The sequence below is a fragment of the Perognathus longimembris genome, chromosome 5 (genome assembly GCF_023159225.1).
Source record: "Perognathus longimembris pacificus isolate PPM17 chromosome 5, ASM2315922v1, whole genome shotgun sequence".
Classification (NCBI taxonomy): Eukaryota; Metazoa; Chordata; class Mammalia; order Rodentia; family Heteromyidae; genus Perognathus; species Perognathus longimembris.
In genome coordinates this window covers 82,479,483-82,492,805 of record NC_063165.1, presented here as the reverse complement: position 1 = coordinate 82,492,805, position 13,323 = coordinate 82,479,483, and the positions used below count along the sequence as shown (strand labels likewise).

Genomic DNA, 13,323 nt, shown 5'->3' with positions numbered 1-13,323 from the left:
AGCGCGCCGCCCGCCCCGGGCACGCAGGCGCGCCGCGCGCCCGACCCCCGGCGACCGCGGCCGGCCCGCGGAGGGACACGCCCCCTGGCGGGAGCGCGCGCGCACGCACACCCGCGCGCGCGCGCGCGCGAGGCGGGCCCGATTTCCGGGGAGCCAATGAGCGCCGGGATCCACCGCCCGCCCCGCCCTCCCGCCTCCCTGGCTCCGCCTCCGCAACGGGGCCGCCGGGAGGAGGCGACCGGAAGCCACTTAAAGCGGAGCTCGCGGTGACAGGAGAGTGAGCCGGACCCGGAGCGCAGACTCGGCTTTCGGCGCGGCGCTCTCCGCTCCGCTCCGAGGGATGGCCCGCGCGCGGCTGGCCGCGTCGCCAGGCTGCGGTCCCTAGGCGCCGGCGCCCGCCCTCCCTCCGCGCTGACCTGGACGCTGCCCGAGCAGCCGCGGCTCTGCGATCCGCCCTTGCGGGTCCTCCGCGCGCTGAGGTAAAGGTGGGCTCCGAGCGGCGCTGGGAGCTCGGGCGGGCGGGCGGGCGGGCGCGGGCCGCGCGGCCCCGACCCCCCGGAGGGCAGCGAGCCTGGCCAGGGCCGCACGTAGGGCTCCGGACCCCTCGGCGCCGGGACGGGAGGGTTTGCACTTAGTCACGGAGTCCGGCAGGTGTGCGCGGCGCGCCGCCCGGGGCCTCGCCGCGGTCCCCCGGGGGCCCGGCGGGCGGGGCGCGTCCCTGAGGGAGCCCGGGGCGGGCGGTGCGGGACCCGCGGGGCCGGGCGCTGCGGGAGCCCCGGCCGCCCCGCCCCTCGGGCCACCCCTCCTCCTCCCCCAAGTTGTGCGGGTTGTTTTCCCGGAACTTGGCGGGAGCCAGGCCCTTGCGGGCCCCCCACCCCACGCTGCGCCCCCCGCTCTGTCCCCGCGACCTCCCGCGCTGCGGGGGCTTCCCTCCCCCACCCCGGGCTCGCGGGACGGAGCTCGGGAGGCGCGGCGGGGGGGGGGGCGGCCGGCACGGCGACCCCGAGTAGCGACTGGGGCGCATGCGGGAGCCCGGGCGCGGGGCCGTGGCGCGCGCGGGGCGGGGGGCGCCGAGGGCCCCGGGATGCTCGGGACGCCCCGCATCGCGGCGCCTCCACGGCGGTGGCGCGGTGGGCGGCCGGCGGCGCGGTAACGGCCGCGGCCGGCAGGAGGCGCCGCTCGGACTCGGCGCGGAGGGTCAGCGGCTCCCGGGGTCGCCGGGGTCCTGGGGGGAACGCGGGGGCCTCCGCGCCCGGGCGTCACGAAGGCGGGGCGAGGCGGAGGCGCCGCTGGCCTGGGCGGCGCGGGGAGGCCACCCGCCCGGACCGAACGTCTCTGTCATGCAAACTAATTGAGGAACTTGGTTCCCGTGGCTTCCCTCTGCTTTGCCAGTATTCCGAGCGTTGTTTCCGAGTTCCAGGAAGGGCAACCTCCGGAAAAGTTGTACTGTGCGTACGTGTGACCTATGCAATCAGTCGTGTCAGGTTTGCGTTGATTGGGCGTGACGGGTGGTGGCTCTGAGTGTGTGTGTGTGTGTGTGATGACAAATGGTTGTGTCTCCTTTGCGTTGACTGGGTGGGTGGGGGTGCTGTGTGCGCGCGCGTGGAGGAAGGCACAGGGCCAGCGTGACGGGGTGTTGCTGTGTGTGTATTTGTGAGTGTGCACACGAGCGCTTGGAGGAAGGCACAGGCTGGTTTGGCGTGGCAGAGAGGGAATACCACAATATGTGCCAATAGAGCCTGGAGGCAAGACACCGAGTGAGGAATAATAACGCCGGGCTTGGCTGCTTTCCAGTTGATTTATGTCTCCTGTCAGATCCCTCCTCTGTGAAGCTTTCCCTCACGATGCCAGCTCTACTAAACTCTCCTTTTCCTTTTGTACTTAAACTAACACTGTTATTTACAGTACTTTTGTGTTTTATTTTTCTGAGCTTGACAGTTGGGCCGTTTTTATACATAGATTTATGAATTTCTCCAGTAGATCATGAATACTCATTTTTCTAGGGAGTCAAATTTTATCTTTTTTTTTTGTTTTGACTCACAAATCACCTAAGAACAAAGACTTGAATGTATGCCTTTTTTCTTCAGTAATCCAGCCAACATAATGTTTATGGAATATCCAGTGTGCATTGTGCCAGGCCTCTCATAGTGGATGACCACGGGCGCACACATGATTAAATCAAATGTCCTTGCTTCATAGATCTTCAGTCTGTGGAACAAGAGCAAAGAGGATTGATGATCCTTGCCATCCTTTCTCACCTGGCATTTCAATATTTCCAAAGTGTGTGTGTGTGTGCGCGCGTGCGTGCGTGTGCGTGTGTGTTTGCTGGTCTTGGGGCTTGAACACAGGACCTGACTGGTGCTGTCCCAGAGCTTTTTGCTCAAGGCTACCACTTGAGCCACATCTTCACTTCCGGCTTTTTGGTGGTTAATTGGAGTCTCAGGTCTCAGGACTTTTTTTTTTTTTTTTTTTTTTGCCGGGGCTGGCTTTGAACCTTTGATCTTCAGAACTCAGCTTCTTGAGAATCTAGGATTTCAGATGGGAGCCTGTAAAAACTTTTTTTTTTAAACCAAGAGTTCTGATTCTTGTAAGACACATTAAAAAATAAATCTCTTCCAGTAGTTCACTTAGAATCTGAAATTTGGTATGGTATGCTTTTTGTATTTTTGTGCTTTTCAAAATGCGTATATGTAACTTCTGAAAACAAAGATTGGGAGACCCTTTCTGTGTTAGGGAATAGTGGCTGGGTTTCTAGCACAGTGTTCAGTGGTTATTGCTAAAGGCAAACACACCCTGCTGTATTCTTTCAGCAGTAGTAATGTGCTTATTGCAAAAGTAGGCCTTGAGTATTCTTCAGAGTATGTCAGAGCTTATGAAGTACAAAAAGTTCTTAAGAGGCTTCTAGCTTTCTTTCATATAACAATTCAGTTGAGCACTTGTGTCCTGTGTATATTCTTATGTTCCAAATTCACTTGCTGTTTAACTTTGAAATTTTTTCTTTATTTAATAAACTTTCCCCCCCATGAGGTAAGGTTTTGAATTGTGCTCTTAGCTCATGATTATAATTATAGCTACTGAGGCTGAGATCTGAGGATCATGGTTCCAAGCCAACTAGGGCAGGAAAGTCCCCAAGACTTTTAGCTCGAGTTGACCACCAAACAAAGCTGGAAGTAGAGCTGTGGCTCAGTAGCCTTGAGCAAACAAGCTCAAGGGCAGCACCTGGGCCCTGAATTCAAGCCCTAGGATTGGCACACACAAAAAAACAAAGATGATTTTGCCAACTCATGAGACAGATGAACAGATGATGCATCATCAACAACTGTGAAGAAAACCACAAAACTAGGGGGAGATGTGGTTTACCTGCTAGACAATTTTTATTTTTACTACCGGCCATCTCATCTCTACGTAAAATCACAGGATTTTTTTTTAAAGCAAAGCAAAAAGTTTAATTCAGAAAACAGAGGGACAAGAGACAGGCAAGTACAGGAGAATTTTATACCCCAAACTGTTACATCCTGTTTTACTCTAAGTTCACTGATAAATACTAAAGTACTATTGAAAAACATGAGATGTTTTTTTCTGCTTTGGTGCCTTCAATTGTCAATAAAAGTTGAAACTGATTTGTAAAGACTGAATATAGTGCAAGACAAGGGATTTCCGGGATTTATTTAAACATAAACCATTTTAATGAATGAATGAGATTCACTTGTCAGTTTGCAGATGATCATCTTTCTTCCTTTCCCCATAGGATTTTCAGACTCTGAGGAGCTATTGGAACTCATCTAAATCATGGAAATGGAAACAACTGAACCTGAGCCAGCCTGTGTAGTTCAGCCTCCCTCTCCTCCTGATGACTTCCCATGTGAAATGAAGCTCACTGAGAAGATCGCTCCTTTGAAGACTTGTTTTAAGAAAAAGCATGACCAGAAGAGATTGGGAACCGGAACGCTGAGGTCTTTGAGGCCTATATTAAACACTTTACTAGAATCTGGCTCACTTGATGAGGTTTTTAGAGCTAGAGACCAGAGTACAGATGAAAGCAGCTTACACGAACCTATGGTGAAAAAAACTCTGGAAATATCTCCCTCATGCCCACCAGCAGAAAACAGTGTGTCTGTCCTGATTCCTGATGAGGCAAATAGTGAGAACCAATTACCAGAAGCCCATCCTTCCACTGAAACTCCAGAACAAGTGGTTCCAATCCAGGATCCCAGCTTTCCATCTGAAACCATCAGTGGAGCAGTGGCAGAGGCAGATTCTGCAGCTGTGCCCTTCCAGGCTGAGGTTTTGCATTCGGTTCCAGGGGATGTTCCAGCTCCTGCTAGCCCTGACTGCATTGAAAAAGCTGGAAATTGTGTTCCAGGAGTTTTCGAAGAAAACACTTTTACAATTCAGTACATTTTGAACACCAGTAATAAGTTGAACACTGAGCTCTTCCAGAACAAAAGTGAGGAGGCTTCTCTCGACCTGGTGTTTGAGCTGGTAAACCAGCTGCAGTACCATACTCACCAAGAGAATGAAATTGAAATTTGCATGGACTTCCTGCAGGGCACTTGTATTTATGGCAGGGATTGCGTGAAGCATCACACGATACTCCCATATCATTGGCAGATCAAGAAGACAACTACTCAGAAGTGGCAGAGTGTATCCAATGATTCCCAGGAGCACTTGGAGAGGTTTTATTGTAACCCAGAAAATGACAGAATGAGAATGATGTATAGGTATGTATCTTAATAACTTACGTAACTGTTAAATGTTCTAGGGAAGATAGACTAAAAACTTAGTACAATGGTTCCTTTCAGTACTAACATGGCATTCTCTTTTTTCTCTGTTATTTTGGTTATTATACTATACTGATTCTTCATGGTGTTTGAATGGAGGCTGTTTAACCAAACAATGAAGATTTGATTATTTGAATAGTTCAGATGTCATTCTGTCCCACAGGCATGTAACTAAGTATTTGAGTATTGTGAATCAAATAGGAGAACTTATGTTCAAGGTTAATCTTACAACGTATCACCAGATTTATTTAGTTTTAAAGTCTTGTATGTTATCTGTTTATTTTTTTGTGCTGGAGAGAAGAGTCTTATAGACTTTTCTGGCTGGCCTTGAACCTTGATCCCCAGATTTCAGCCTCCCAAAAAGCTAGATTACAGGCATGAACTACCAGTGTCCAGCTGACCTATTATTTATTTTGTGTTAGTCCTGGCCTTTGAATTTGGGGCCTGAGTACTTTACCAGAATTTTTGTACTCACAGCTAGTGCTCTACCACTTGAGCCACAGCTCCACTTCCTTCTTTTGGGTGGTTTATTGGAACTAAGAGTCTCATAGACATTCCTGCCCCAGGCTGGCTTCAAACTGTGATCATAGCCTTCTGAGTAGCTAAGATTTATAGGTATGAGCCACCTGTGCCTGGCATTCTTTCTTTTTTTTTTTTTTTTCAGCACTAATACAAGAACTTGAACTCTGAGCCTCTCACTTGGCTTTCTTGCTCACAACTGATGGGATGTCACTTGAGCCACACCAGAGTCCCAACATTTTTTGCTGTTTAATAGGAGATAAGAGTCATGTGAGAGCCAGGTGCAGGTAACAGAGATCTGAGAATTGCAGTTCAAAACCAGCCTGGGAGTGGGAAGTCCATGAGACTCATCTCCAATTAACCTCTCAAAAACCGGAAGTGGGGCAGTGGCTCTACTATCTGTGTGCTAGCCTTGAGCAAAAACAAAAAGCTCTGGGACAGCACCCAGGCCTTGAGTTCAAGCCCCATAACCCTCAGACAGACAAAATAAACCCCTTGGTTTTCAGATCAGCCTCCTGAGTAGCTAGGATTATAGACAATAAGCCACCAGTGCCCAGCTTTTTCTTTCTTTCTTTCTTTTGCCAGTCTGGGGCTTGGAATTAGGGCCTGAGCATTGTCCCTGGCTTCATTTTGCCGAAGGCTAACACTCTGCCACTTGAGCCACAGTGCCACTTCTGTTTATGTGGTGCTGAGGAGTTGAACCCAGGGCTTCATGTGTGCAAGGCAAGCACTCTACTGATAAGTCATATTCCCAGCCCTCTTTTTTCTTTTTTTTTTTTTAAATTAAATTTTATTGACACGGTGATGTACAGAGTGGGTACAGTTACATAATAACATAGTGAGTACATTTCTTGTCTTATTTGTTACACCTTCCCTCATTTTTCTTTCCCTTCCCTAGTTCAGATAAGCATATATACAATATCCAATGTACCAAAATCATATACAGTGACCAACCACAGGGGGTACGCCAAAGTCTTTTTTTCTTTTTTAAAACCATTGGTCTTGGGCTGGGAATATGGCCTAGTGGTAAAGTGTTCGCCTCCTAAAACCATTGGCCTTGCCCCAAGAGTTCCTCCTGCCTGCTTCTTAAGTAGTAGTTAATTGGAGATAATAATCTTATGGATGTTCCAGCCCCAGGCTGGCTTCAAACCTAGATTTGCAGATCTCAGCCTCCTGAGTAGCTAGGATTACAGGCTTTTATTTATTTATTTTTCTTTTTAATAAGGTAGTCTAAAATCTGTTGTCTCTGAGATAGCTAGCTATTCAAATTACTATTTCAGGGTAATTGTCTACACTCTCAAAGTCATACTAATTCTAGAAGTCCATAGAACAGAACAGTGGCCTCCCACTTGATTCACTTTCCCCACCCCACCTTTCCTAGGGCTTAAACTCCTGGGTGTTGTCCCTGTGCTTTTTGTGCTCAAGGCTAGTGCTCTACCTAGAGCTCTACCACTTGAGCCACATCTCCATTGCCAACTTTTTGTGGTATTTTATTGGAGATAAGAGTCTCACAGACTTAACTTCTCTCACTGGCTTTGGACTGCCATCCTTAGATCTCTGAGTAGAATTATAAGCTTGAGCCACTGGCACCTGGCTCCACTTCACTTATATGAACTCAATTTCCAGGCCACTGAGTTCTTGAGCATCTTGGTACATTAGGTTTTTGCTTGAATTGATCAGGAAGGAACTAACAGTTTTGTTTTGTTTTAAACACATTGCATTCTATTACTGTGAGCAAGGCAAGACGGTCATTTTGAGCCCTCAAGGTCCAGGAATTCTTAGTTAGATATTAGATATTTATCCTTTGATAAGATGGTTTTGATAAAGAGTATGTTGCTACAGGCTCAGAAGCATACATTGTTAGATTAGTTATTAAAGTAGTTGTAGTGAGTGCTTGATTTCCAAAATCAGTTTTACTGAGGTAATATTCTTCCTCTCCTGATACCTGACAAATGAGTTACTACTCCTAACTCCCATAACGTTGCTACTACTTGGTGAGGTACCAGTGGCTCAGGCGTATAATCCTAGCTACTTAGGAACCTGAAATTTCAGGATCATCTGAAGCCAGCCTGCTGAAGAAAGTCGTTGAGACTTATCTCCACAATTAACCAGCAAAATCTGCAAGTGGAAGCATGGCTGTAGTTACTACTACATTACAAGTGGTCCTGCTCTGATAGAATAGCCAAAAAAAAAGTATGTATATACTGTTAACTGTTAATTAGCAAAGCAGAATTCTCAATGGACTACAGGAAAAAATGTAAGATTGTAAATAGCCAGCTGTCAAAAATTAGGCTTTTGGGAAGTTGATCTGTGGCCATTGCAACCTGGCTTTCCCTGTGTTCCAAAGCGATGTTGTGTTTCCTGGCAACAAGATGCAGATAACGGCATGTCGAGCCTTGCTGAGAGATTCACAAACAAGCTGGAGCAGCCCAGGTTCACATGGTTACCACACTATTTGGCTAAAGTTATTAATCTCTGTGGTCAGGCCTGTAAAGCTGGTCTATCTGTGCAGATTGCACATAACCAGGAAGTGTGTGTTCAGCTGTGTCTATGTCCAAGTTAGATCCAGTAATTTTTGGATTCAGGAATAGTGAATAGCATTTGTTCTAATTGTTTATAGTAGTTTATGATTTGGCAAACACCATTATTACATACTGTGCCACATTATCTTCCTTGTGTGGAACTTGGGGAAAGTTATACAGTAGTTCTAGGTCTCCAACAGACTGAAGTAAAATTACTTTGTAAGCATGAGGCTTTAAGTTCTAAATTAATCTCAATTAAATGTGTTCAATTTGTTAGGAATGTAGTTGGAAAGGAAATTGCGCTAGGTAAGTTTAGTTCTCCTCATCTCTTAGTCAAGATGCTTAGATATTAAAAACATTTAAAAAGATTTCAGTAAGTTGTTTTTATAATCAAATAATAGTAATTACCTTTGCTTTGTCATTGTTTTTATTCATCTGTAGATGTATACTGCCAACATCAACTGGAAACTGCTGTGTAGAAAAGCCTCAGATTGATGTTGAAGCTTTTGTACATTTCTGAATTTCAAAATATGCATTTGAGGAAGCAGCAGTGAATGTTGTAATCTTGATAAAGGAAACAATCTCTAATAGTGGGCACTCATCCTCAGTAGATGGTGATAGCGGATGGCAGAACCAGTTTTTAAGAGTCTCACTAATTGGGGTCATTGAAATTGTGGAGGCCACTTAAAGCTCTACTTAGCACTGAAGATCACCATTGGTTTTACATTTCATTCATTCTAAACTGTGCCAGCATAGTCTTCTAGTTATTGTTACCTATCAAGACGGAAGGAACGCTACAAACTGTAGTTTTATTTGGGAGGTTACTTGCAATGCGACCAGCAATCTTACTTGTAATTTTTTATTATTATTTTGTTGACAAGGTGTTGTGCAAAAGGGGTACAGTTACATAATAGGGCAGTGAGTACATTTCTTGTGATATCTTGTGATATTCTGATTTTGTTGAAAGAAGGAATGGTAAAGAAGAAAACTGTAAACTGAATCCATGGTTACTTTTTTTTCAGAGGATAAGTTCTTTTGGAATTGATGCTTATTGGTATAAGAGGGCTTTTTGCTCATAAGACTGAAGTCTAGAATGCTGTCCTAGTTAAAGTTGCTGGATAGTTTTGAATTGACAGTGGCTTTCATGAGCTTTTTTTTTTTTTCTTTCAAATATTATCAAGAGACAGTGCCATCTGTGACTTCTACAGAAATTATGTAAGGAATGAATAGTAATTAATAGTAGAAGTATTTGTCAGATTGGTTTCTAGGACTTGTAAAGTGAATTACCTAAACTAGAGCAGGCGCCTTACTAAAATCTACTTGATAGTTAAATTAGCCAAGTTAGCACTGGCCTACACAGCTGTGAGGAGAGAAAGCAGCTGAAACTTACTGTGCTTTGTGACTTTTTGGTATTTCTTGAATATACACAGCTGTATCAGTTTGAATTTATTAAAAAAATTCCCATTTAAGAAAGAGAGCTCCATAAGCAAGAACTATGTTTGAAGTGACTTTGAAAATGTGTGCTGTGTGCTTTAGGATAAAGCAGGCCAATGAATTATGCTGCTATTTACATATGAAATAAAACTAATTGGCTTCTATCTATACTAATCTAGAGAAGTTACTGGGTCTGAGTAGAGCTATCAGGGAAATCAATGGCAATCATTCATGTAATTCTTTCTGACTTTTCATCAATAAGCAGATTAGACTTTATGAAGCAGCTGTCACCTGGCTTCAGGTTGGGGTCAGTCCTTTACTGATGTGTTTATGTAATAAAAATGAACATTGAAGAAAACAAAGGTTTTATAACTTTTAAATTAGACAGTTAGAAGAAATAGCTTGTAAGGGTATCTGGCAATTCATAAGAATAATTGCATAATACATTATTATTGAGTCAAATCCAGAATTTCAATTTTGATTGTACCTAACAGGAAAAAAAAAGGAATAGCAATAACTTCTATGACATTTTAAAAAAGCAATTCTGTATGTAGTGGGCATATCAAAAGAATACTACTTTGACTCATCAGCTCTCTTGTGCCCCTGTGAATCTATTTTCTATTCAACTAGGATTTCTAGATTTTAAAGTAACATTGTACTTTAAGGAATAATAAATTCATAAAATCTGTGTTTCTCATCCTGACCAGTGAACTACACTATTTTCCAGGTTTGGGAGCTATTATTTTCTTTTTGCGCTGGTCCTCAGCATGCTGTTCCTGAGCTTTTTCTCTCAAGGCTAGTACTCTACCACTTGAGCCACAATGGCTTTTTGATGTCTGGGCTGGCTTTGAAATGAAGTCCTCAGATCTCAGCCTCTTGAGTACCTAGAATATAAGATATGAATTTCTGCCACCCAGCAGGGGGCTATTTCAAAAGGATGAATTATTTTGTTCACTTACATAGACCAGTCAAGAAAGGCTACTAAAATTCAGTCATTTGCGGTAGAAATTTCCTATGACTTATTTATTTCATACTGCCCGAATTGAGACCACCGGATTTTACTTTTTTGTCTAGTTGTGGTGATTTTGGATCGCATTTAAATTAAGACTTCAGATCCTCTTCCCCTGGCCAGGGATGGGGAAACCTGTGGCCCATGTGATATGTAAGGCCCACAAAATCACGTGGTACATGATGAGACGGACATGTTTCCTCGGCTGCTCTTGGCCATCTGCTTGTATTTGTATGACCCACAAATTATTAAAAGTTATAAATATCCCAAGAACCTTTGGCAAGTAAAAGATTCCTCATTCATGATAGATCAATAACTTTAATATTACCATCTTTGTGAGTTGGGGAAGGAAAATTTAAGTACATGTGTATGTCATTTTTATGAAAGAATAAAATATATTTTGAGTTGCATGATTCTGACTGGTTCAAATTGGACACTAGTAATTTTAAAAGAAACTTTGTAAAAACTGTAGAGTTTCTCCTTTAAATTAGTCTGAGAGTTTTAAGATAAAGTTAGTAATTCTGCATCTATAAAAGACAACTGAAGGCTGAGCCATTTTCTGTTTCATTCTGGGTTTAGAATTTATTAGGTGAGAGCCCTCGGGCTGGGGTTGGACTGTACTTTGCAACACCATAAACTATTATACAAAGGATAAAGTACATCTAAAACTCACCATTTCTGGGAGAAAAAAAGACAGTGCATTTTATTAAGGAATTTCTTAAATGCCAAGAAATCCTTAAGTATTTCTTAAGTATTGTTTATTAAAGTATTTCTTAAGTATTATTTATTATATGCTTCTATTTTATTATTTTTTAAATTTATTTTTGGGTGGCCATGAGGCTTGAACTTAGGGCGTGGTTGCTCTCCCTGGGCTCTTTCACTCAAAGCTAGTTCTCTACCACTTTCAGCCACAGCTCCACTTCTGATTTTCTAGTGGTTAATTGGAGATAACAGTCTCATAAACCAACTTTCCTGCCTGGGCTAGCTTCAAACCGTGATCCGCAGGTCTCAGCCTCCTAAGTAGCTAGGATTACAGGCATGAGCCACCAGCATCTGGCATATGCTTATATTTATTTAGATTTAGATTATGATAATGATAGCTTTCTAGGGACCGGAAATGATACTAAATAGGGACTCACTCCTATCTAAAATTTCTTTTTGTAAGTTAAACTTAATCCAGCCCAACTTCTGAAACATTAACTTAAAAGCTGCAATTTTATAATAAAAATTCCTTGCTAATGGAGGAATTTGAAATAACAAATGACAAGCTCTGAAATATATTTTGGTAAGTTTTGAAGGTAAGGATATAGTATAAAGTCATTATCCAGGTTGGTATTTTACAAAGACTTAATCAGTGTGTGCAAATGATGGCATTACAGACAGCTAGATATATCCAACCAGTTCTGTAGTCAGGAACTCAGATTTTAGAAATTAGTGATATTTGTGTTGTCAAGTGTGAGACTTCTAGTTTCCCTTGCTGATTCATCCAGTTAGTATTGCTAAGACCAGCAGTGTTGGCTGTTTCCATATAGCAGACTGTCTCTTCATTCTGTCTTTCCTTGCCCTATGCTGTTTACTTACTGGGAACACCCAGTTGACCAGCAGAGAGTGGGAGTCCATGGTCGTCAAAGGACACTCTTTTAAGAGTAAGAATGCTGGAGTGATACTATTGGCCTTCTCACACTGCAGAACCTAGTGACTTTCCAATTGTGTAAGGAGTGTTTGAGAAAGAGTTCAGTAAGTTTGTATTCTTTGTGGATGTGCAGTTTTGGTGAAGTTGTTTCCAAGCATTGGGAAGGGGGTGTGCATGCTGGTTGAAATGGCATTTCTCAGAATGATTAGGAAGTAGGCTTAGCTTGTACTGACAAATTACTAGCTTTTAGTTTTCTTTTGTGTTAGGATTCTTATGCTGTTTCTTAAAGTTCTTTGCTCTAAGTTCTTAACGCACTGAGTAGTCAGTGAGGAATGGCAGGGGTGGGAGCAGGGGTGAACTTTGTTTGCAGTAGTCCACGTGCTCCCAGTCTCGCCTGCACCCTGTGACCTTCACAGTTCTGGCACAGAAAGACTACCCTAAATAATTTCCTGCGTGGTTGGCCTTTGCTTTCTGAACCTGGCTTAGCTCTTTCATTTCTAGGCATTGAAAAAATAAAAATAGGCAGTGAAGAAATACTGGATTTATCTCTCCATGATGGTTTTAATCAAAAGAAAGACATCCTCGAATCCCAGTAAAGTATGTGAAACAGAAGGAACTTTGCTTTCTGACATTTGGATTATCCAGGTAGTGCCAGGCAGCTTGTGTAAGGTTGTTGCTAAGACTTTGTTTAGGTTTGTCTATAAAATTGAGTTTGTCAGAGATATTTTGTTGAGTGCGTCTCTCCCAGAAACAAAATTAAAATATGCTAATATGTTTTGTAGGAATCTTCCCCCACCCTAGAAATTTAAAGGGCTATCAGAAATGGATTCTCTGTATATTAATTTGTTCTTTTCAAGTCTCTTGTTTGTTTGTGGAAACCAGGTCCTCAGTGGAGATGCTATTATGATATAATAGTATGTATTATAAGCTAGGTGCTAGCACATAATAATAAATTACCGAGTTTATTTATCAGTTAAAGTTTATCTGGAATAATTGGGAGAAGAGACAAGGCTAAATTAAAAATTCTGAATAAAAGCCTTTTAAAAAGTCATTTGTAATTTAAATGTTAAACCAGAAATTAAGCTAATATAGTATTTTTTCGAGAGATTATTAGAAGATATATTATTAGAGGGTATATAAGATTATAATTATTTCATTTATGTATAAATGAGTTCTGAGGTATCAAGTTATTTAAAAACAATTTACTTTTAAGTAATTTTATTTACCTGTAATATCTTGCATATACTGTTAATAATGTATATAGAAACACAAGTTTATCCCTTCATAAATACTACCAAATTAATAAAGTTTAATGTAGTTATGACTTGACTATATGGCAGACTTTTTAGTTTTAATTATCTACTTTGAGGTAGATAGAAACTTCCATTTTAAAATATTTCACTTCAGAAAGGGGATATTCTTTCA

The 13,323-nt window shown here is 43.0% G+C and overlaps 1 protein-coding gene across 1 annotated transcript in view; it reads left to right on the top strand.

Annotated features, from left to right (window-relative positions):
- The first annotated feature begins 265 nt into the window (after positions 1 to 265).
- The window catches only part of LOC125352036 (TCDD inducible poly(ADP-ribose) polymerase), a 32,313-nt gene continuing 19,255 nt past the window's right edge, over positions 266 to 13,323 (top strand). Inside the window, exons 1-2 of the mRNA XM_048347220.1 lie at positions 266 to 479; positions 3,749 to 4,721. Of these exons, the coding sequence (XP_048203177.1) occupies positions 3,790 to 4,721 (932 nt within the window). The 5' untranslated portion in view covers positions 266 to 479; positions 3,749 to 3,789. The remainder of the gene's footprint in view (positions 480 to 3,748; positions 4,722 to 13,323) is intronic.